The sequence below is a fragment of the Erythranthe guttata genome, chromosome 11 (genome assembly GCF_056151865.1).
Source record: "Erythranthe guttata isolate IM_541 chromosome 11, IM_541, whole genome shotgun sequence".
Lineage (NCBI taxonomy): Eukaryota > Viridiplantae > Streptophyta > Magnoliopsida > Lamiales > Phrymaceae > Erythranthe > Erythranthe guttata.
In genome coordinates, this window is record NC_142543.1 from 19,058,313 (window position 1) to 19,084,304 (window position 25,992).

Genomic DNA, 25,992 nt, shown 5'->3' on the forward strand with positions numbered 1-25,992 from the left:
TATCCAAAATGTTTTTTTTTACGAACAACTATAATTTGAACTTATTATTAAATCATGTACATAATTTAGGAAACAACAAAAATATTTGAAAATTTAAATTTTTAGAAATTGCAAAACGGCTCATAAGGTGTCCGGTATGTGTCTTTGAGTTTCCGACACGAAACGTTTTCGAAACGCGAAAACGGTAAGAAGTTGAAGTTTTCGTGCTACATAGTTGTTGTGCAATGCTTATGCGTAACTAAAACGCCTAATTCATAGGTGTTTGATAAAAAAATTTCTATGAATTGATGCAAGCCTTTTATCACCTTTCTCACTTGAAATGATTCTTTTCACAAAGAAATACACCCTCATCTTCTGCAACATAGAACACAATTAACAAAATCATTTACAACCTTAGATGAACAAATTCACTTCCCATTGTACTAACAATAACAAAAAAACAAACCTTCCTATTTTCATTAGAAAAAGAGAAAATTACGAAAAACCCAAAAAATTACACTTGTATAACAATTTCTTTACACAAAAAAAATTAAAAATAATAATAAATAAATAACAACCTCCTTGCTATTGTTGTTTGGATAATAACATAAATAAATGATTGAATAAAAAAAAATCAAGTGCAGAATCCTCAAGGAGGCAGGAATTCATTAGCCGCTGTCGAAAACAAACAAAGATTAATGTTTAATTCACCATCAAACGATATTTATCAAAAAACGAAGGGAAAAAGAAAAAGAAAAAAAGATGTTATGTAAACGAACCTTTTGATGTAGGTGGAACGACGACAACATGCATAGTGGCATTATTGGGAGGTAGAGCCAAACGAAGAGGATAAAGCTTCCCGTTAACGATGTTTCTCGAGCAAACAATGATATCTTCAAGCCCCGTTTCTTCCTCCAACTTTTGAGTCAGCTCCTCCAATCCATGCCCTTTGAACTGAAACGAAGGCTCTTCGATTGCATCGTTGATTTCCCCATCATCGTTCGCCACGTAGTAATATATTAGCCGCCCTTCCGATTTCTTATTTGAATCGTCAAATGAACCACTAGACTGATTGTTTCGAACAAGCCAAAGATTAAAAGTTATTTTAAGCGATAATAAGCTTAATAATCAAATATCTTTTTGCACAAGTATGAGTAGGCGAAAAAAAAATCCCATCTAAAGAATTATCGATACCAACGAAAACGGAAGTGGTTCGTAGTAGTAATCGATGGCGGAAACAGCATGCGAGGGGCCATGACCCCCATTATTTTTCAAGAAGCTACTATTTTATATAGAGAATTTTTATCTTTTGAATAATTTAGTATTGTCAGCCTCCGCCACAGAGATAATAATAAGTACTTCGGTTTATTGCATATATCGGCACCCCGGTGTTTTCTCTAATTGTCAAAAAAAATTCTCATGTTATTTTATTAGCAAAACCCCCCTATAATTCAATTATTATTAGCAAACGCCCCCATAAAACTCCCGATATAGGGGGGCGCACGCTAAAAAAATTCGTTATAAGGGGGTTTTTAATGCTAATATTCATAACACGAGGATTTCTTCAGCCATTCGATATAACACATAGATATTAAGGTGGTGTTTGCAAACGTTTTTTCAAAGTGATTATGAGCTTTTTTTTTGTTCAAAATCAGTTTTTTTTTAAACATTAAAAAGCTCATAAATCACTTTGGAAAAGTGTTTGCAAACACCACCTCAATGCAATAAACTCATAAGCACTTATGGAAGTTAGACTATGTCTATCGAATTAGTCAGACGAAATTTGAACACTAAAAGAATTTGCTAACAAAGGGGGAAAGAAAAAAAAAAAAAAAAAAAAACTAACCCCACGTTTCGGAAAGGGAATACGAAAAGAAGAAGAGTTCAAATCACTCTCCAAAGAATCCGATCGAACAACTTTCGGAGGCGAATCGGGTCGAATCTCAACAATATCAACCTCCCACAAAATCCAATCGCGGTGCCTATGAGGTATATCATGAGTAATAGAGTTTCTCCAAGGGGGCAACCCTCCGTTGGCGCGCAAAAAATTCCCGTATCTACTTTTGAGCTTGACTTGCATGCCGTCTCTGACGGGCTCCCACTCCACCGACGAGTCCAATTTCCTAGGCAAGGCTTGGACGACCCTCCGCCCCGTCACGCCGAGGAGGAATTCCTCGTCGGCGGCTTTGAGGTATTTTCCGTAACGGCTTTTGAGGCGAATTACGTTTTCGACCCCGTCAACGAACTCCACATTCCACCTTGCTGACGTGGACGAGCCGGAACGGTCTTGGACGACCGTTTCTTCGTCGCTCTCGGCCGTTAGGTATTTGTCGTGGTGGCTTTTCAGCCTCACGGTTTTTGCGTCTTTGAAGAACTCCATCCCGGAAACCTGTTATATATCAATCAATTCCGGTCATTCGATCAAATATATGTATACGTGCTGCAAAAGTATGTCATGTTTTGGATCTGATTTTGTACCTGCATTATTATGAATGATTTTGCAATAGAAATTGGGAAAATTTAAAGATTGGCTGGGATATGAAATGGGATCCTGGAGAAAGATTAGAAGATTGTTTTTTTTTTTTTTGGGGATCAAATGATCTTAGATTCTAAGGTGGAGGGTTGATTACTTGATTAGATGAATGTCTAATATTAATTTTTGATTCAATATAATTGTTTAATAATATCAATAGAAAAAAATCTTTTATTTTTTACAAAAATAAAATAGTTATGCTTATATGCATAATAACTTGGGACCCACTTCCCTATTACGAGGTCCACGAGGCACATGTGAACTCAATTTACGAGATGCTGATTGGTAAATCTTTATTATTTATACACATATATTCATATAGGTGTGTGTAACAACTGTAATAAAAATCTATTTGGTGTAACGTTCAACGAACTTAGCATAGAAATAAATATTATATGTGGCTTGTTGTTTCATAAAAAATAATTTAGCGTAAAATTTTGATCATTTGATGCAACATGGGGATATTTAAATAGGTGGGACTGAGCCTTCTTAATTAATTTAATTTGATGCCACAAAGTGGCGTGCCTATCATAAATTTTGAACAATTAAATAACGAATAGAATTTTAATATGAAAAATAATATTTTATTTAAAATAAATATAATATCGGTAATGTGGGCCACTTTATTTATCTGTCTTTATTCAAAATAAAATTGACCCGTGATGCATGTTGACTTTGATTTGGTCATTCATATTCCTTGAACAAACTTAGTCATAATAGAGGTGGACAGGTATTATTAGCAAGAAAATAAATAAAAACATTAAAAAATTTTAGTTTTAATATAACGTTCAATTACGAAAAACCCCTTTTGTTTGCATAATTACACCATCCCTTTCAACTAAGTATTGCCTTACGAAAAAAACTCTTCCGGTTGGTAAATTTAGAGATGTTCATTCGGTACATCAAATTTTCATACATTTTATCGTACAGTTCGTTAAATAACCGAATTATCGAAATTTTATTAATTTTTTTTTAATTTTGTTTAATATTTTGTAGTTTAAATATTAATATTTCATATATATAAATAGGAAATATCGAACCGAATTACTGGTTCAATAATCGGCATGTACCGAATTTTCGTTCAGTTTGGTTCGGTCGGTTTATAACTAACTGGATAAACACCTCTATGTAAATTTAACGATGTAAGGTGAATGTGTAAGGTAATATGTAGTTGATGGGTGACTGTAATTACGCAAACAAGAGAGTTTTTTTCCATTATTTGACTTAAGTTATGGGTGACGGTAATTTGCCCTAATTTTAATATTATTTTACATAAATGAGGTAAGGGGGAGAAAAAAAAAAGAGAGAAAAAAAAGTGTGTACCTGATTCATGGATACACTCCCGGACCTGTTTGAATACTGGACCATGGCCATGGGCGACCCGGTATCCGGTGACCCGGAATCCGGCGAACCCGAATAGTCATCCATGACAGAAGAAAAGCTGGACCGGGGTGAAAAAGAATCCGATTTCGGATCCGGATCCGGATCCGACAACGAAATATCCACAACATCCACACTCCACAGTACCCAGGGCTGGGTCGCCGTCCGGTGCGGCACGTCGTGGGTAACGGAGTTCCTCCACGGCGGCGCTCCGCCGTTGCCTCTCAAGAACTTGCCGGCACACGTCATCAGCTTCAAGCTGAGACCTTCCTTCACCGGCTCCCACTCGATCGCCACGTCATTCTTCCTCTCCGGCATGGTCTGGAGGACCTTCTTCCCAGTCATGCCGAGGAGAAAAGCCTCGTCGGTGGCGGTGAGGTACAGCCCGTGGCAGCTCTTGAGACGGATTCTGTTACGTTTTCCGTCCACGAACTCCACCGACCAACGAGCCCTGTTGGACGCGCCGTTACGGCTCTGACGGACGGTCTCCTCGTCGTCGTCGGCCACCAAGTACTTCCCCAGGTGGCTTTGCAGCCGCACTGCTTTCGCTCTTTCGAAAAATTCCATCCCATCCTGTAATTAAAATAATTATTAAAATTAAAATTAAATAAATAAAAAATAGTTTATTGCATTATTACTTATTAGTACTTGTGTTATATTAATTTTGCGAAAAACACTTCTCATATGTATAAATTATAGGGTAAATTACAAAAACCCCCCTGAGGTATGGTGAAATTACAAAAAACCCCTCTTGTTTGGATAATTACATCTACCCCCTCAACTATGATTTTTTCTTACCTTTATGGTGCCAAATTCAACATAGTCATCTAGATTCCGTGAAATGTGCTCTAGTTTGTACTCTTTGTGTAAAAAATACAGTTTCCGATGCACCACAAACTGATATATACAAGCTAAAAATCACATATTATGGTCATCTTGCTTCATAATGTAGAGTTTGAATGGGATAAAACGGGTACAAAAGTGATAATATTCCATATAATCTCGAAGATTCCACTAAATTTGATGAGTTGGGGGGTGGTTGTAATTATCCAAACAAGAGGGGTGTTTTTGTAATTTGGTCATACCTCAGGGGGGTGTTTGTAATTTACCCTAAATTATAATATTAGTTTTGAAAAAGAGCAATTTATGATTAATTTTTTAATCACACAATTCTTAAAAGATTAAAATAAAAGGTTAGCTGTTAATTTGCTGAAAAAATAATTAGTGAGGTTTTTGTTAATACTAATAATAATGGGCATTTCTTAATAATTACAATAAGTACAGGGTGTTAATTGCAAAAACCCCATAAAATATAGTTTTCTTTTTTTTTTGATGAATAAAAATGTAGAGTTGATTTGAACTGAAAATAACCTGTGTTCCGCTGTTGTGAGAAGAGCGATCGGATAAAATAGACGGCCACCGTTTCTTGGCTGCGATAGATGATCCCGGCAGCTTCTCCGAAGCCGATAACGCCAGCCTCGGGCTTCCAGACTTGACGGATAACGGCGAATTCGGGCTTGAAATTTCTTCCTGCATAATAGTAATAATAATAATAATAAATTAATAACAACTTAATTAATGATAAATTACGAAAAACTAAACTTAGACTAAATAACAAAAAACACCTCCACCTACTCGTAATTACCAAAAATTCCCCGAGATATGTTTTTCTATTACACCAACCCTTTACAGTGTGATTTTTCACGATTTTTTTATTCCAAGGAATAGACTTTACACAAATTTCAGATATTTTCTTTTATTTCTCACCTATTTAACAAAATAAATAATATACTGTACACATTTTCTATTAAAAATACTCCATCAACAGTTAATCAACGGAGAATTATGATTATTACGCGTTATTTAGCCTAAGTTAAGGGGTATTTTCATAATTTAGCATTAATTAATTAATAATTACAATACATTAATAAGTAGAGTTCACTTAGCAATTGAACTGAAAACTACCTGTCTGGCGCTATTGTGAGAAGACCGATCGGGTAAAATAGACGGCCACCGTCTCCGGGCGGCGGCAGGTGATTCCGGCAGCCTCTCCGCCTCCTTCACGGATGCCGCGGCCGTGCTGGAAAATGGCGAATTCGGGCTTGAAATTTCTTCCTGCATAATAATAATAATAATAAATCAATAAGTAAATTAATTAAGAATAAATTACGAAAATCCCCCTAAACTTAGGCTAAATTGCGAAAAACAGCCCACCTATTCGTAATTTCTAAATATCCCTCGAGGTTTGTTTCCGTATCTTTTTTTTCTTCCGTATTACACCAACCCTTTACGGTGTGAATTTTCAAGAATTTTTTTTTATTCCAAAAAAAACTTACACAATTTCAGATATTTTCTTTTATTTCTCACCTATTTAACATTAGGTATAATATAGTATGTACACATTTTCATTAAAGAAACTCGATGAACAGTTAATTTTAGGGGATTTTGATTATTACGGATAGGTGGAGTATTTTTTGTTATTTAGCCTACATTCATGGGCATTTTCGTAATTTCACCATTAAGTGGAGTTGACTCAGCAATTGAACTGAAAATTACCTGTCTTCCGCTATGGTGAGAAGACCGATCGGGTAAAATAGACGTCCACCGTCTCCGGGCGGCGGCAGGTGATTCCGGCAGCCTCTCCGCCGCCGCGGCGGAAAACGGCGAATTCGGGGACGAAACATCCTCCTCAAACTGCGAAGAAGAGAAACTTGAAGCATTGCTGGTGGGCGGCAAATACTCATCATCCAGCACCGAAATATCAACCACATCCACATCCCACATAACCCAATCCTGCGTCGCCGTCCGGTGAGGAAGATCGTGGGTGACGGAGTTCCTCCACGGCGGCGTGGCGCCGTTAGCCCTCAGAAACTTACACCCCCTCGTGCGTAGCTTCACTAGGTACCCTTCCTTGATCGGCTCCCACTCGATCGAGGTATCCTTCATCGAGTCCGGAATCGTCTGGAGAACCTTCTTTCCGGTCATTCCGAGAAGGTACGACTCGTCGGAGGCGGTTAGATAGCGGCCGTGGCAGCTTTTGAGGCGGATGACGTGGGGGTTTCCGGCGACGAGCTCCACCGTCCATCGGGCCTTTCTGGATGAGGCGGCGCTCCGGCTTTGACGGACGGTGGTTTCGTCGTCGTCGGCGATTAGGTACTTGTCCAGGTGGCCTTTCAGCCTTACTGTTTTCGCCTGGTTGAAGAACTCCATGGTTTTTTATCTATCTATCTGGTTTTTAATTTGTGGGAATTAAAAGCTTTTTTTTGGTTTTTTGTTTATTGGAAGTTGTATGTATGGATTTAAAAAAGGGTGCTTAATGTAAAGGGTTGAGTTTTATTTGATGAGTTGGTAAGATTCTTGGGGGTTTAAAATTGGTTGACTTCTAGGTTTGTTTTTTTTTTTTTTTTAATTTATTGGTATTTCGTCTTTGTTACATCTTGTTATGTGCATTTAGTTGATTGGAATCGTGGCTAATTATTTAATCAAATTTACGATTCAAATTCATCTGGTGTAAATAACTAGCTGTACTGTATCATCTAGCTTCCCTAGATTTTAGTTGACTTGTAGGTTTGATTTTTAATTTTTTTTTTTGACATTTCCTCCTGGGAAATTAGATGAGTTATAGGTAATTATTTATATTCGGTGGATTTAAACAATAAATTTAAATATAATCACAGTTACTCATGTATATGTGTGTTTAGTGGGGAGTTGTTTAATTAAATATACAATACAAATTACACCCGATGTAAGTAATCAGATGTAACATCTAACTTCACGTATTTTTAGTATTATCATTTGTTTAAGATTTTAGCATAAATATTATAAAAAATTACTCCTTCTGTTCCACAATAACTGTCTCTTTTTAAAATTATTTTTGTTTCATATTACCTGTCACTTTACATTTCCAACACTGCATTAATTGTGTAATTATCAATTTTACCCTTATTAACTATCTCCAACACTCTCTCACATTAATTATTGGCAAGGGCATTTTAGTATAAAGAACATATATTTTTCTAAAATTAAGCAACATTTATTGAGATCCTTAATCCTTGTGCACAAGCTAAAAACGACAATTATAAAGGAACGGAGGGAGCAGTAAACATGCATGAATTTTAGAGAAAATGCTTTTAATAAACTATGATAATATGATAATTTTATTTTCTATTAATTAGGAGCATGAGGACATAATGGAGAAAATGATAATAAATATGTCCTTGGAATACTAAAGTGATACGCAATGAAATAGAAAAAATCTTGAAAGTGAGTTAATTTGAAACAAATAGTCTTATAAAAGGCAATAAGCAAATAAATTGGTTTGAATTTCCAGAATCTTCTTATATAGAGAGAAGATGTTACATCAAACAAGCCAAAAGTCATGACATCACTTAGTATAAATCTTGTTTAAAATTGCTTGTGAAGCACAAATCCATTGTAAATTACAAACATTTTTTCGACATTTGTATCATAAATTAAAATTTTAAATAAAAAAGTAAACCATAATAAAGGGGCATTTAATAATTAAATAGAAAAACTTGAAGTGGTTTTAGAATTTTCAAAGAAATTTATGTGGAGGGATTTTCAAATTACAGGTAGTAGTAGTTTGAATGTTCTTGTAACACGGCGCGATTGCTAAATCAACGCTTCTCTTTCAAATATCATAGAACAAGCGATGTAATTGCGAAAAAATCGATTGATGTAAGGGAGACCTAATCAACGTAGGTATTTCAAACAAGAAACCGTACAACATACCCCATTAAACACGCATACACATGTGTGTGATATTATGTGTAGATCAACGGTGCAGAATCACCTGGTGTATATTTAACGGGGCGTAGCGTCTGCAAAACACAACGTACGGAGAGATATTTCCTTATTCCTAGAAAGACCTACATTATTGAAGTCAACTACTAATAACAAAAATGAAGTCTTTTGGCATTTCTACACTAAACGAAATACAATAAAAATTTGACCTTAAAAGAAAAAGATTTATGTGCCGACATACAACGGCGTAAAAAAACAAAATATTGATGTCTTATTATTAAGGATTAAACCATCAAAAACCCAGTGGACCAGATTCAGAATTGGGATCTGAAAATTTTTGCATGGTAAAAAAAAAAACAATCTATTCTCTTACAACACACTAATATTGCATCTCAATAATATATCCCATAAAATATTTGCAATTTTACTCGTCCCTCCCGAATAAATTAAGTAAAAAAAGGCTCACGCAGTTTGCAATTCTTGCTTAGATGCATTTGCTTCTGTTTTTTTCGTGTTGGGAATGTATTTCCAGCAACGCTTGTGGACCCCGCTTATTTTCTTCGGTGCATCTGCAGCTACAGCACCTGAAAATAGCTCGATTACATCAGCGATTATTCTATATAAAATATAAAATAATTTTTTTTTACGTTTAATTAAGATTATCCACCTAAGTACAAGAAAATTTTATTAGTTTTGAGAATGTTTATACGGATTAGATATCTCTTCATTCCAGCTGTTTCTTACTCTATTTATTCTAGCTGTCATGTGTGGTCACCGGTCAATTATTAATCAATTGAAAATAAGAGAACAATTAGCAATAATCGAAGACAAGGTCTCTTCTAAATGTTTCATGCTACGCATACTCACTAGAAAACAAATAACTCGTCAATGAAAATATTATCCGACTCTCAAATTACTACGAACTAGCGGGTTACGTGACATAGAAATACAGCTAAAAAAATTCGAAGATTTTTCACATTGTTCAATAAAGCAATCAAATTAAGCTACTACCTATATCCCCTGATCTTACTAAAGGAAAATGGGAGCATCCATAACCATGAACATCAAGCATAATATGATTTTCAAGAGTTATCGACTTTATTTTAGTGCTTCAAAGGATATAAATATCATTTCACTAGTTTAGAGGGTTTCTCTAGCCAGTTTATCGACTCCGTTTTAGTTCTTCAACGATACAATCTATTTTTCACTTTATTAAAATTATTCCTCACAACTTCACCTCAAATGTCGAAATTATGAAATATAATGGCTCAACACAGTTAGTTCTCGAAGGAAATCTGTACTAATCATTGTAGATTACTAATGCATTTACTCGATTCCATTATACAGAAAATATTACCCCACGGCCAAAAAATATATTTGTAGCACAAACTTAAGGGCGTCGACTAGTCTAAAAAACATAAACACAAACTCTACTGTAAATTGGCATTTTTAAGTGAAAAAGAAGATCAACGGAAGCAAATTCCTAAGCAACACTCGTCCAATAAATATCACATGTTAATTACTTTTCACAGCACAAGCTGTCACACACAGGTTCTTCGATCTCGTCACTAACATCTTGAAAAGAATGTATACTTATATGGCTAACACTAAACTAAGTAAAACAAAGATAACTACAGTACATAAACTCAGGTTGGATCAGTACTTACAATGTTACTGAAACGAATTAAGAAAAAATAAGAATAACCTTTTCGTTTGTATCTTGAGGGAAACACACACCGAACGGTATACAGTTATACAGTAGAACCTCGATAAATTAATAACCTCGCTTAAATAATAATTTATTCCAGTCCCGACTCGGTAAAAATCTACTAAATTATTAGTTCGATAATTTAATATTTCACTAAATTAACACAATTTTGCTAGTCCCGACGTATTAATTTATAGAGGTTTAACCGTAAGTAATAACTATCACAATGTTATGAATTTTCGCCCCTTATAAATGAATCAAAATACGATAAAATAAATATTAACTTGTGTTTTGATAGAGAGGAAATCCATTAGTCACACACTGTTCGTCCCCTGTTTTACTATCCTCTTCGAAACTCTATCGATCATTCTTCTACGAGACCTATTAATTCCAACTTAATAAACTCCAACAAATATAAGTTGGAATATAATTTTTTAACCAATCCATTAATTTTAACATTAATTTTATCATGTCTATACTCTTACCGTATACTCTTCTCAAAGTGAATAAACAAACAAAAATACGCCGAATCGAAACTTCAATTTCGACACCCCCATTTCATCTTTCAGTGTCAAACGAACCAGCGATTAATTTCAAGTTTCATTTACTACCACAGTGATGACAATAAAATCCAATTCACACACACACACACACACACACACACACACACACACACACACACACACACACACACACACACAGGGAAAAGGATTACCATCTTTATGAACAAGGCCCCAAGCCTTCCCATGCCTCCCATCCTGCAAAAACCGCATTAAACAAAAAAATTAAAGCCAAATTACAAATCAACAATTACAATTCCAAATTATAAAATAAAACCCTAATTTTCAAACCCTAAGATGCAAAATGTGCAGGTTTAAAATACAGAAGCAATTACTTTGTAGAGATTGATCTTAGTTATCTCATAAGAGACACCGGTCCAGTGAGTTTTCGCCATGTGATATCCAATCCCCCAGTTGGGCAAAAATTGAGCCACCTCGAACAGGTTCTTCTTCTTCTTCCGCTTCGGCTTCTGAACTTCGCCGCCGTCCGCGGCGGCGCTATCGGCGGCGGAATTGTTGATTGGTGCGGCGGTGCTGAGATTGCGTAGGAAGCTGCTGAATGAGCTTCTAAATAGGGTGGAAGTTTCTCCGATCGTGGATTGTGCTCTTCTCGCTAAGAGACCAGTCGCCATTTTTCCAGATTAGTGTGTATCGGCGGTGCTTGATCGGCGCCTGTTTACAGGGGTTTATTGCTCTCTGCTAACCCTATGTGTTGTTCTTCATTTACTTTCTCTCTCTTCAAATCGTATATTTTCTCTCTCTTCAAATCGTAATTAGCATTTTAAAAAAATATTTATATTTTTCCAAAGTGTAAAGGTAATTTCAATTATATTCCAATAAATTGGAAACAAAAAAAAAAAATGCAATTTCGGAAACACGAAAAGAAAACTGTTCGATTAATTGGAATTTACGAATTTGTATAGGCCGAACTTAATTTTATTTATAAATCACCTTTAATATATAGACATGATAAAATTAATGTTAAAATTAGGGTTGGGACTACGTTGGTTATCCACCAATTTATTACTGACCACATTTTTAGACGGATAATAATTTTTTAACCAATCCATTAGATTCGAAAATTTCAACCAACCCATCATCTATAATGGGTCGGTTGGTGGTTTCTATGATTATCAAAAGTTGATTGACCGATAATTCCAACTATATTATTAATATTTTATTAACAATTATAAAATAAATGGTGTATTTTCTTAATTACTGTGAATTTCTTAATTATATTTTTTTTTATCAAATTGTTATTTTCTTTAACTGATAAATGATGATCATGCAGTGGCATAATATACATATTTACTCTAAATTTTGATTTTTTTTATAGGTGAATTAGGTTGCGGTATAACCCATCAACCGACTCATTTCGGAATAAAATATTCGGTTGCCAACCATCAATCGACCCATGAAGGTTGGGCCGGCAACAATTCTCAAATTTCACCAAAATTAATTTGTCAGATGAGTCAGTTTTTAGGCTGGTAATTGATCGACCCAACCAAATTTCAGCCCTAGTTACATTTTAGGCTAAGAACTTCTTTTTAATTAAATCTACGAAATTTAAATATTTGGTTCCAATTTAGACTCTTACACAAGTGAGCCTCGTTTTCTTTTTTATACATTTTCTTTTCAACCATTATTTTTCTATCAAGGCCCAAAAGAATTGGAATGACTTTATTGTTGGTCCAACATTCTAAACTCAACCCATTTACTCTATATAAAATTATTTCAAGTAAACCCAACTCTACGAATTTATTTATTTGTCTAATTAATTCAACCAATATATCTTCCGCGATACACGTGATAGCATTTCAAAAAGTTAAAAAAATATTTATCTTGATATACAATAATAAAATATAGTTGTATAATCTTTGTAACGAAAAAAAAAACGTGTAAATTTAATTAGAGATGTACGATTGAAAAATATGAGATTAATCTTGAAAGGATTCTACACGATTTCGTTTGAATTTCGTACTTCTTATTATTAAAACCTAGTAGATAGAAAAAGAGAAAAAATATATAATTACAAAGATACTATTAGGGTTGCCACATCGTTTATTTTATTTTATTTAAAGATTAAATATTATATAAAAATACTTACATATATTATTTAATATTAAATATATATCAGAAAAAACCTTAAGTTTCAACGTCAAATAATTATTATCAATGAATAATTTATTTAATAATAATAATAATAAAAATTGGACAACAAAGTATAATATTCTAATTAATTGTGTTTTTTCTTTTCTTGAATAAATAAATTCTAAGATAAAAGCCTAAAAGTACAATTTTTCAAGAAGTTCTGAATTATAGAACCAACATAGGAAACGGGCACCAACGTCAATATTCATTACTACACACTAAAACCATTATTATATTATTTCTTAAAAGCCTAAAACTAAATTTGACTAACTAATCCAAGTCTTAGGGTAAGACTAATTAATCTATGACTCCTCTCAACAATATATCCGCATTAACAGGAGTACCATTTTTTAAATTCTTTTACCAAGTCCTATCTATGGAATCACACGTGTGTCACCCTTTTTTTCTTTTTTTTTTCTTTTTCTTTTTCCCTCTTTTTGATAAATAAAAATGGTAAATTGCAACCAGCCCCCTGAAGTAATGTCAAATTACGAAGAAAAAATCCCTCATGTATGGGTAATTATACCCATCTCTCAACTATGAATTTTCTTATACGTCTACCATTGTGTCGTCAAATTTAGTGGAATTTTCTAGATTATGTGGAATATTTTCCAGTTTGTACCCATTTCACGCATTCGAGCTCGACATTTTGAAACAAGATGATTATAAGATGTATCTCTTGACTTGTACACATCAGACTGTTGTGTATAAGAAACTGTATTTTTTCATAAAACGAGTACAAACTAGAGAAAATTTCACGGAACCTAGAGGATTCTGCTGAATTTGACACCATAAGGATGGATTTGTAAGAAGATTCACAATCCAGAGGGGTAGTTGTAATTACCCAAACATAAGAGATTTTTTCGTAATTTGACATTACCTCAGGGTGTGGCAGTAATTTATCCTAAATAAAAATTTTACATTTTACAAACCCTATCAAATCAAGAATCCTCCCTAATCTCAAAAACTAATCACAACAAACCGCACGTGCGGTTTTCACAAAACACACTAATTACCAACATTTCTACGTCTCGCCCTTTCTTCACACACATGTTATAAATACCCCACCCCCATTTGGAGATTCTTTCATTACTTTTGTGCAAAAAAAAAAAAAAAAAAAAAAAAAAAAAAAAAAAAAGAAAAAAACAAAAAACAGTATATGAAATGATGGTGAAAGGATCAACAACCCCAGCTTGCGCAGCATGCAAATACCAAAGAAGAAAATGCAGCCCTAACTGCCCGCTGGCTCCGTATTTTCCGGCCAACCAGCCGAAGACATTCCAATACGTGCACCGTTTGTTCGGGGTTTCGAACGTGACCAAAATCCTAGAAAGCCTAACAACCGATATCGAAAAAGACGACGCCATGAAATCCATCATCTTCGAGTCCAAGATGAGGCAGCAATTCCCTGTGGAAGGGTGCACCAGAGTTATCCAAGACCTCCGACTCCAGATTCACTACGCCCTCCAAGAACTCAACCGCGTGCACGAGCAGCTCGCCGCGTGTAGGAACCACCACCTCTGGATGAATGCGCAGCCTTCCGCCGCCGCCGAGTATGATTATTCTTCAACTTGGGTCCCGGCCGGGGGGCCGCCGACCTATTTTGAATCCGGATGGGTTGATCCTCGTGTCTCGGATAGTCACCCTACTTGGCTTCCCGGGTCGACCCGATTTGATCCCGGGGCAAGCTCGAGCAATGCGCCCCCACCGACGACGACTATGCCGGCTAATAATTACCACTATTTGATGAATGAAAATAGCGGTGGGTTCTATTCCGATAGCGATTTGTCGGGAATCAAAGAAATTCAAGAACAAATGGAGTCGTTCGGTATCCAACAATTCCCGCGTCTAGATCAAGATTCCGACGAATTGGTGATGAAGTCGATGGAGGAGAAACTATCGCAGATTGATCGTGATCATACATACTAGATCATACTAAAGAGAATTTGACTCTCTGTTCCATATTATTCCGTAGCTTTACAATTCCAATGTTGCATTACTTGCATATTTTTTCTATTGTATTTTTATTAATTCTACAACACTATTTTAGTATTAATCAGTAAACAAAGGTATTTTGGTTTATCAATATTTGAATTTATGGTCTAGTGTTTATTTTCCTAAATTCAAAACATATTTAATGGAATTATTACAACTCGTGCCAAGATGATACAACCTATTTAGGAACGAACATTTTTGTATATGTTGAGAATCTTTGTATATTTATATAAGTATTTTGCATTTGATTTCCCTTTATATAAGTTGCTGTTTCGATGTATAAAATTGGTATATAGAATAGTAGTTAATTTAATTTAATCATTAGTAATTAATCTATTTTCTTAGCTACATTTTACCTAATTGACATCAATCCTCCTTCATTTATCATTTAATTAGCGAGCACGATACCGTGCCATGAAATCGCTCGAGTTTGAATTGTTTCTATGTCGAATTTTGTCACACAAGGCTAATGTGCAGTGTGGTTTACATTTATTGTATAAGCTATGTATTACGCGAGAATATAGATTTTCTTTATGCACCTATATACACGATAGGATATTCACTCAGTACATCTATATATAGAGTCTTGTTTACGCTACATCTATTGAAATAGGTCGTAAATTTGCACAACTGATTTATACTTATGAATATATGTAAAATATGATTTATACTTATGAATATATGTAAAATATGTATTAATGTATACACATTTGCGGTATAAATATAACTCGATAAAATTGATTATAAATAGCACTTTATTACTTATGCCCGTTTTCCCCTCAACCACCTTAGAAAAAAATTGCACGAGCACGCTAAAACCCGTATTTATTATGCCCTTAACCAATAGAATTTCCCAATTGTGTAACCAAAAAATAGGAAGGGGACAACCATATACATACACCGTTACACACACACAAAAAAAAAACTAAATAAAAAACTAGCCCCTAATTAATCTGCTTAAACTGCCTTTGACTGAATAAATCAAACCAAGTCATAATAGAGTACTAATCAACCTAGTACTCTATACCATGATGACATCTGCATCATTAACGGCTATCATTTTTCAAATTCTTTTACCAAGTCATCTAACCATCCCAACAAACACAAATTACTATTGTATAAAAAAACATTAATAATAAATAAATAAATAAAGATTAAAAAAAATCCCAACAAATCACACGTGTGCGATTTCGAAAGAGATCGTGCCATGACATCGATCATATACGAGGCTAATACAAGGGCGATGTTCCCCGTGCTCGGATGCCACTATGTAGAGAAGCTATACTGCCTTGAACTCGAATACGCATTAGAAGAGCTGCGACACCCGAACAGGAAGCTCGATCAGTGTAGGGCCCACTTGAGCCTTTTTGGGCCGACCCATTTAGAATTTGGGCCTGGTTCGGCCCACCAGAACCAAATTGATGACTCTTCTTTGATTTCTGGTGGGCCGGCCCAGTTAGAATATGGATCGAGCTCGAGCAGTGACGACGTGCCTATGTTAGCTAATAATAATCATTTTTTTGTAGTGATATTAATATAATTTTGGTTTGGATAGCAATTTGACGGCAATTCATGAAGAACAAATGGAGACATTTCGTATCCAACAATTCCCTCACCGTAATCAAGATTTCGAAGAATCGGTGACGAAATTAACCGAGGAGAGATGAGTCAATTGAATCGAGGTGCGTTTTAATTTGATTGATTGATTCCCCTTGTGTAACAATAGCAATTTCAATATTTAAATTTTACAAATTACAAAAATATGCATGAAAATAATTTAATATTTTTTGTTTTCCTATTTCGCCGTGTCCGTACTACATAGGATTGAAGTCATGTCAACTTCAACACGAAAGAAAAGAAAATTAAAACATATTTTATTGTCTTTTAGATATTTATTGTAAAGACTAGTATACTATGTATTATTTGAAATTTTGAAGAGTAATTTACATGCATTATCAGTTTACATATTAGATGTGCCCTATTAGAATATTCAAATATGCATTATCTTATATACTTCGCGAATTATTAATGGGTAAATTACGGTCATCCCATGAGGTAAAATTAAATTACAAAAGGCCCCTTCATGTGTGGATAATTACGGTTTTATCTATCCTACATCCGCTGAAGTTACACCGGATGATTTTTTACTGTTGATTTCACCCGGTGTAACCTTCAGCGTCAAATACTTAAGTTACACGTCCACTCTTACGGCCGGTGTCAAATAGTTAAGTTACAATCAATCTTGTTTCACAACTAATGAAATCAAGAATCACAACAAAAAAACCGCACGTGCGGTTTTCAGAAAACAAACTAATAACCAACATTTCTACGTCTCTCCCTTTCTGCACACACATATATTATTAATTATAAATACACCCCCCCCTCCCCATTTGGTGATTCTTTTATTTTTATTTTTATTTTTATTTTTTATTTAGAAAAAAAGAAAAGAAGGACTAATTAGCAGTGACGATGAAAGAAGACGGAGCTTGCGGTGCATGCAAGCACCAAAGAAGAAAGTGCACCCCCGACTGCGCACTCCGGCGCTATTTTCCGGCCAACCAGCCCCCCAACATATTCCAATGCGTGCACCGTTTGTACACCGTTGCGAAAATCACCGAAATCCTACAAAGCCTACAAACCGAAGTCGAGAGAGACGACGCCATGCAGTCCATCATCTTCGAGTCCAAGATGAGGGAGCAATTCCCTGTGGAAGGGTGCACCAGAGTTATCCGAGACCTCCAACTCCAGCTTCACTACGCCCTCCAAGAACTCAACCGCGTGCACGCGCAGCTCGCCGCGTGTAGGAACTACCGTGGCCACCTCTTCATGAATAATAATGCGCAGCCGCCTTCCGCCGCCGCCGCCGACGTGGGGCCCACCTATTTTGAATCCAGGGTTGACCCTCAATATCTCTCCTCGGAGCATCCACCTTCTACTAATTGGCTTCCCGGGTCGACCCATTTTGAACCCGGGTCGGGCTCGGGCTCTAGCAGTATGCCGCCCCCGCCCCCGCCGCCGCCGCCGCAGGCTAATTATTCGAATTCGGCAATTCAACAACAAATGGGGTCGTCGTTCGGTATCCCGCGTCGTCGAGATCAAGATTTCCAAGAATCGGTTATGAAGTCGACGTTGGACGAGACACTATCGCTGCAGATTGGTTGTGATCGTATCGAAGAGGCATCGTCGTCGTTCGGTATCCAACAATTCCCGCGTCACGATCAAGATTCCGACGAAACCGGTGATGAAGCCGACGAACAAGAAACTGTCGCAGATTGATAGTCGACGTTTGACTTTCATTAATTACGAAATATACCCCTATGTTCCGTAAATTTTTGTTCCATATTATCCGTAGCTTTACAATTTCAATGTTGCATTCTTACTTACATATTTTTCAATTATACATTTATTGACTGTCGAACACTATTTCATTATTAGTTAGTAAACAACGGTATTTTGGTCTATCGTATTTATTTTCCTAAAAACAAGACATATTTAACCGGATTTTTTAAATTTGTGGTGCCAATGTGAAACACACCACCTATTTAAGAACGCAAAGAGAGTGTTTAAATTATATTTAAATATAATTATGAGTTTATTTACATTTGTATTCTGGTGGATATTGAATTACCAAAAAACTCAATGTTATAATTATTACCATGCAACCCTAAATGGTTAGTGGTGCCAATAAAAATATTGTTTTTTCTAATGTTCATAATGCAAAAAAAAAAAAAAAAATCAATATACAATAAAACCTAGCTTTTAAATTCGTTTGTAATGAAAAATGGATCAAATATTGCATATAAATAACTGATTTGACGCGATAATTTTCAACAATTCGCCTTTCTTTACGCCCAATTTTATTTATTTATTTATTTCAACTAGTAATTCACCCGTGCGATGCACGGGAATCAAATCTAAGTTCAATTTTGTTAATGACTAAAACACGTCGATACACCTTTATGAATGAAAAGGGGATGCTAATACGATGCATGAGTGTAATATAAAAAGAAAAATATATTTTAGATAAAATAATCGAACGAAAACTTTTAATAGTTGATGTATAATACGGTATAATAGAAAAAAAAATTAAAAACAATATCAATTAATTTGATTAAAGTACCGAGATAAACAAAATAAATAATAAAAGAAAATATTAAATACGAAAAGTGTGATATAAAAGATAAGATACATTATGAGCACCAAATGGTACAACTATCTCGTTCAATACACTCAGATCCTTAACAGGAAACTTAATTATCAAAGTAGTGTTTTACAGCACATGCATTGACATTGTCTATAACTCATCTAATACTTTGCGAGTATCATGCACATTTTTCATTGTTCAAATGCAATCAGTGATACACATTACTGAAGTACTAATCTTTATTCTAATACTGATATTAATACTAATATAAATACTATTACTAATATTAATACTAATTATAGTCTTAATCATAATCCTAATTTTAATCATACTCCTAATTCTAATACTAATATTAATTCTAATCGTACCAATAATACTAACATTAATACTAATCATGATCATACTAATACTAATCATAATCATAATTCTAATCTACATCTAAATCTTAATATTAATCGTAATCCTAATACTAATTTTAATCATACCCTAAGACTAATAGTAAGACTAATATTAATATGTTAATGCATATGCTAACACTAATACTAATAGTAACACTGATACTAATGCTAATACTAATACTAATACTAATACTAACACTAATAATAACACCAATACTAATACTAATATTAATACTCATACTAATACTAATACTAATACTAATACTAATACTAATACTAATACTAATACTAATACTAATACTAATACTAATACTAATACTAATACTAATACTAATATTAATGCATATACTAATACTAATACTAATACTAACACTAATACTAATACTAATATTAATACTAAGAGTACTAATAGTAATACTAATACTAATATTAATGCATATATTAATACTAATACTAATACTAATACTAATACTAATATTAATACTAATATTAATGTGTTAATACAAATACCAATAGTAATAGTAATAGTAATAGTAATAGTAATAGTAATAGTAATAGTAAAAGTAATAGTAATAGTAATAGTAATAGTAATAGTAATAGTAATAGTAATAATAATTTAATAGTTATAGTAATAGTAAAAGTATTAGTATTAGTATTAATAATGGTAATGGTAATAGTAACAATAATGATGTAGTATGTTATAAATTGTTTATATATTTAAACAATAATTATATAAAATTAGAATGATTCCATTTAAATATCGCAATAATTATATATTCCTAGGGATTAATTCCCCTTTCCACTCATTAAATGTACTATTTGACACCTTACACCCTTGAAAAGGATTAATAGCACTTTGCACTATTGAAACACAATAAGTCATTAACAATGCCACTACAAATTAATTTTAAATTAATTAATGCGATGAATTTCATATTTTTAGTTGCACTTTTATAAAGATGTAAATTGTCAAATCATTTTTATTTCTTTCAAAAGAAATCGAGGTTTCGGTATCCAAGAACCAATATATTCAAAAGTCAAATAACCATACTTTATAAATTACGGATTCTCATACAACTATAAGTATCAATACATGCGATGCTTCTTATTGAATAAAAATAATATTTAGAAACACTTCAATATATAATTTTTATTTTTAATATTCATAAATAGAATATATCTATAGTACTATATAAATTTGATGAAATCAATATAAAAGAGCGATGGAAGTAAGTTCAAAAGAAGAGTGGAAGTCTGATGGATCGGATCGAAATAAGCAAGGAATAAGTTCAAACATATGAATAAATATGAACCGGAAAATTTTAATTTTTTTGGCACTTCAAATATAAAATGTATAATAATAATGATATTATAAGAGTGATTTTCGGCAAGAAAAAAACTCAGAAATTTCGGAAATACGAAAAAAAAATGTTCGATTAATTGGAATATACGAATTTGAATAGGCCGAATTTAATTTTATTTATAAATCACCTTTAATATAAACATAATAAAATTAAAGTTACAATTATGGTTGGGACTAGGTTGGTTATCGACCAATTCATTACTGACTATATTTTTAAGCGGATAATATTTTTTTTTAACCGACCCATTAGATTGGATCGAAAATTTCAACCGACTCATCTATAATTAGTCAGTTGCTGGTTTCTAATATTATCAAAAGTTGGTTGACCAATAATTATCGGTTATCGGTCAACCAACTATATTATTAAAATTTTATTAACAATTATAAAATAAAGGGTGTGTTTTCTTAATTACTATGAATTTCTTAATTATATTTTTTTATTATAAAATAAAGGGTGTGTTTTCTTAATTACTGTGAATTTCTTAATTATATTTTTTTTATCAAATTGTTAATCTTTTTAACTGATAAATAATGATCGTGCAGTGGTATAATGCTATTTACTTCAAAATTTGATTTTCTTTTAAGTGAATTAGGTTGCGGTATAACCCATCAATCGACCCATTTCGTAACAAAATATTCAGTTGCCAACCATCAATCGACCCACGAAGGTTTGTTGGATGAGTCGGTAGTTATATTGGTAATTGATCGACCCAATCAAATCTCAGCTCTAGTTACATTTTAGTTTTAGGCCGAGAACTTCTTTTTAATTAAATGGACGGAATTTAAATATTTGGTTCCAATTTAGACTCTTACACAAGTGAACCTCGTTTTCTTTTTTATACATTTTCTTTTCAACCATTATATCTTCCGCGATACACGGGATAACATTTCAAAAGTTAAAAGAATAATTATCTTGATATACGATAATAAAATATAGTTGTATAATCTTTGTAACGAAAAAAAAAAGTGTGTAAATTTAATTAGAGATGTACGATTGAAAAATATGAGATTAATCTTGAAAGGATTCTATACGATTTCGTTCGCATTTCGTAATTTTTTATAATTAAAAATTTAGTAGATAAAACAAGAGAAAAAATATATATTACAACGATACTATTAGGGTTGCCGCATCGTTTATTTTATTTTATTTAAAGATTAAATATTATATAAAAAATACTTACATATATTATTTAATATTAAATATATATCAGAAAAAACCTTAAGTTTCAACATCAAATAATTATTATCAATGAATAATTTATTTAATAATAATAATAAAAATTGGACAACAAAGTATAATATTCTAATTAATTGTGTTTTTTCTTTTCTTGAATAAATAAATTCTAAGCTAAAAGCTAAAAGTACAATTTTTCAAGAAGTTGCTGAATTATAGAACCATTAACATAGAAGACATTATTCATTACTACACACTAAAAAACATTATTATATTATTTCTTAACAGCCTAAAACTAAATTTGACTGACTAATCCAAGTCTTGGGGTAAGACTAATTAATTTATGACTCCTCTCAACAATGTATCCGCATTAACAGGAGTATCATTTTTTAAATTCTTTTACCAAGTCCTATCTATGCAACGTGTGTCACCCTTTTTTTTTTTTTTTTTTTTCTCTCTTTTTTGATAAATAAAAATGGTAAATTGCAGCCAACCCCCTGAAGCAATGTCAAATTATGAAGAAAAAACCCCTCATGTATGAGTTATTACAACCACCTCTCAACTATGAATTTTTTTTATACGTCCATCCTTGCGGCGTCAAATTTAGTGGAATTTTCTAGATTATATGGAATATTCTCCAATTTGTACCCATTTCACTCATTCGAGCTCGATATTTTGAAACAAGATGATTATAAGATGTGTCTCTTGACTTGTACACATCAGACTGTTGTGTATAAGAAACTGTATTTTTTCATAAAACGAGTACAAACTAAAGAACATTTCACGGAACCTAGAAGATTCTGCTGAATTAGACACCCTAATAATGAATTTGTAAGAAGATTCATAATTACCCAAACATAAGAGATTTTTTCGTAATTTGACATTACCTCAGGGGTGTGGCAGCAATTTATCCTAAATATTTTTTTTACATTTTACAAACTCTATCAAATCAAGAATCCTCCCTAACCTCAAAAACTAATCACAACAAACCGCACGTGCGGTTTTCACAAAACACACTAATTACCAACATTTCTACGTCTCTCCCTTTCTTCACACACATGTTATAAATACCCCACCCCCATTTGGAGATTCTTTCATTACTTTTGTGCAAAAAAAAAAAAGAAAAAAAGAAAAAAAAAAAACTGTATATGAAATGATGGTGAAAGGATCAACAACCCCAGCTTGCGCAGCTTGCAAATACCAAAGAAGAAAATGCAGCCCTAAGTGCCCGCTGGCTCCGTATTTTCCGGCCAACCAGCCAAAGACATTCCAATGCGTGCACCGTTTGTTCGGCGTTTCGAACGTGACCAAAATCCTACAAAGCCTAAAAACCGATATCGAAAAAGACGACGCCATGAAATCCATCATCTTCGAGTCCAAGATGAGGGAGCAATTCCCTGTGGAAGGGTGCACCAGAGTTATCCAAGACCTCCGACTCCAGATTCACTACGCCCTCCAAGAACTCAACCGCGTGCACGCGCAGCTCGCCGCGTCTAGGAACCACCGCCACCTCTTCATGAATGCGCAGCCTTCCGCCCCCGCCGCCGATGATTATTCTTCAACTTGGGTCCCGGCCGGGGGGCCGCCGACCTATTTTGAATTCGGATCGGTTGATCCTCGTGTCTCGGATAGTCACCCTTCTTGGCTTCCCGGGTCCACCCGATTTGATCCCGGGGCAAGCTCGAGCAATGCGCCCCCACCGCCGCCGACTATGCCGGCTAATAATTACCACTATTTGATGAATGAAAATAGCGGTGGGTTCTATTCCGATAGCGATTTGTCGGGAATCAAAGAAATTCAAGAACAAATGGAGTCGTTCGGTATCCAACAATTCCCGCGTCTAGAAGATTCCGACGAATTGGTGATGAAGTCGATGGACGAGAAACTATCGCAGATTGATCGTGATCATACATACTAGATCATACTAAAGAGAATTTGACTCTCTGTTCCATATTATTCCGTAGCTTTAAAATTCCAATGTTGCGTTACTTTGCATATTTTTTCTATTGTATTTTTATTAATTCTACAACACTATTTTAGTATTAATCAGTAAACAACGGTATTTTGGTTTATCAATATTTAAATTTATGGTCTAGTGTTTATTTTCCTAAATTCAAAACATATTTAATGGAATTATTACAACTCGTGCCAAGATGATACAACCTATTTAGGAACGAACATTTTTGTATATGTTGAGAATCTTTGTATATTTATATAAGTATTTTGCATTTGATTCCCTTTATATAAGTTGCTGTTTCGATGTATAAAATTGGTATTTAGAATAGTAGTTAATTTACTTTAATTATTAGTAATTAATCTATTTTCTTAGCTACATTTTACCTAATTGACATCAATCCCCATTCATTTATCATTTAATTAGCGAGCACGATACCGTGGCATGAAATCACTCGAGTTTGAATTGTTTCTATGTCGAATTTTGTCACACGCAAGGCTAATACATGTGCAGTGTGGTTTACATTTATTGTATAAACTATATATTACGCGAGAATATAGATTTTCTTCATGCACCTATATACACGATAAGATGTTCACTCAGTACATCTATATATAAAGTCTTGTTTACGCTACATCTATTGAAATAGGTCGTACATTTGCACAACTGATTTATACTTATGAATATATGTAAAATATGTATTAATGTATACACATTTGGGGTATAAATATAACTTGATAAAATTGATGATAAATAGCACTTTATTACTTATGCCCGTTTGAAAAAAAATTGCACGAGCACGCCAAAACCCGTATTTATTATACCCTTAACCAATATAATTTCCCAATTGTGTAAGAAAAAAATAGGAAGGGGACAACCATATACATACACCATTACACACAAAAAAAAAAGAAAAAAAAAACAAAAAACAAAAAACTAGCCCCTAATTAATCTGCTTAAACTGCCTTTGACTGAATAAATCAAACCAAGTCATAATAGAGTACTAATCAACCTAGGACTCTATACTATGATGACATATGCATCATTAACGGCTATCACTTTTCAAATTCATTTACCAAGTCATCTAACCATCCCAACAAACACAAATTACTATTTATAAAAAAATATTAATAATAAAATAAATAAATAAAGATTAACAAAAATCCCAACAAATCACACGTGTGTGATTTCGAAAGAAATCGTGCCATGATATCGATCATATACGAGGCTAATGCAAGGGCGATGTTCCCCGTGCTTGGGTGCCGCTATGTAGAGAAGCTATATCGCCTCAAACTCGAATACGCATTAGAAGAGGTGCGACACCTGAACATGAAGCTCGATCAGTGTAGGGCCCACTTGAGCCTTTTTGGGCCGACCCATTTAGAATTTGGGCCTGGTTCGGCCAACCAGAACCAAATTGATGACTCTTCTTGGATTTTTGGTGGGCCGGCCCATTTACAATATGGATCGAGCTCGAGTAGTGACGACATGCTTATGTGAGCTAATAATAATCATTTTTTTGTAGTGATATTAATAGTTTTGGTTTGGATAGCAATTTGATGGCAATTCATGAAGAACAAATGGAGACATTTCCTATCCAACCACTCCCTCACCGTAATCAAGATTTCGAAGAATCGGTGACGAATTTAACCGAGGAGAGATGAGTCGATTGAATCGAGGTGCATGAAAATAATTTAATATTTTTTCGCCGGGTCCGTACTACATAGGATTGAAGTGATGTCAACTTCAACACGAAAGAAAAGAAAATTAAAACATATTTTATTGTCTTTTAGATATTTATTGTAAAAGTAGTATACTATGTATTATTTGAAGAGTAATTTACATGCATTATCAGTTTACATACTAGATGGCCCTATTAGAATATTCAA

The 25,992-nt window shown here is 33.9% G+C and overlaps 4 protein-coding genes across 4 annotated transcripts; 2 read left to right on the plus strand and 2 right to left on the minus strand.

The window, feature by feature from the left end:
• Positions 1-326: 326 nt before the first annotated feature.
• LOC105960969 (uncharacterized) lies at positions 327-7,340 on the minus strand. The gene is made up of 7 exons (XM_088825898.1): positions 6,449-7,340; positions 5,858-6,007; positions 5,264-5,422; positions 3,836-4,465; positions 1,826-2,368; positions 759-1,047; positions 327-654 (listed from the first exon to the last, which is right to left on the minus strand). Exons 1-7 carry the CDS (start codon positions 7,100-7,102, stop codon positions 629-631), a joined length of 2,451 nt encoding a protein of 816 aa, XP_088682024.1. The 5' UTR covers positions 7,103-7,340; the 3' UTR covers positions 327-628.
• A 1,540-nt stretch (positions 7,341-8,880) lies between these two features.
• LOC105960970 (hypothetical protein) lies at positions 8,881-11,736 on the minus strand. Its single transcript, XM_012985193.2, has 3 exons — positions 11,260-11,736; positions 11,080-11,122; positions 8,881-9,240 (listed from the first exon to the last, which is right to left on the minus strand). Exons 1-3 carry the CDS (start codon positions 11,554-11,556, stop codon positions 9,119-9,121), a joined length of 462 nt encoding a protein of 153 aa, XP_012840647.2. The 5' UTR covers positions 11,557-11,736; the 3' UTR covers positions 8,881-9,118.
• Positions 11,737-17,288: 5,552 nt separating this feature from the next.
• LOC105960810 (LOB domain-containing protein 31) lies at positions 17,289-18,531 on the plus strand. Its single transcript, XM_012985021.2, has one exon. It carries the CDS (start codon positions 17,540-17,542, stop codon positions 18,344-18,346), a length of 807 nt encoding a protein of 268 aa, XP_012840475.2. The 5' UTR covers positions 17,289-17,539; the 3' UTR covers positions 18,347-18,531.
• Positions 18,532-23,261: 4,730 nt separating this feature from the next.
• Positions 23,262-24,193, plus strand: LOC105960812 (LOB domain-containing protein 15). Its single transcript, XM_012985023.2, has one exon. It carries the CDS (start codon positions 23,303-23,305, stop codon positions 24,065-24,067), a length of 765 nt encoding a protein of 254 aa, XP_012840477.2. The 5' UTR covers positions 23,262-23,302; the 3' UTR covers positions 24,068-24,193.
• Positions 24,194-25,992: the final 1,799 nt, after the last annotated feature.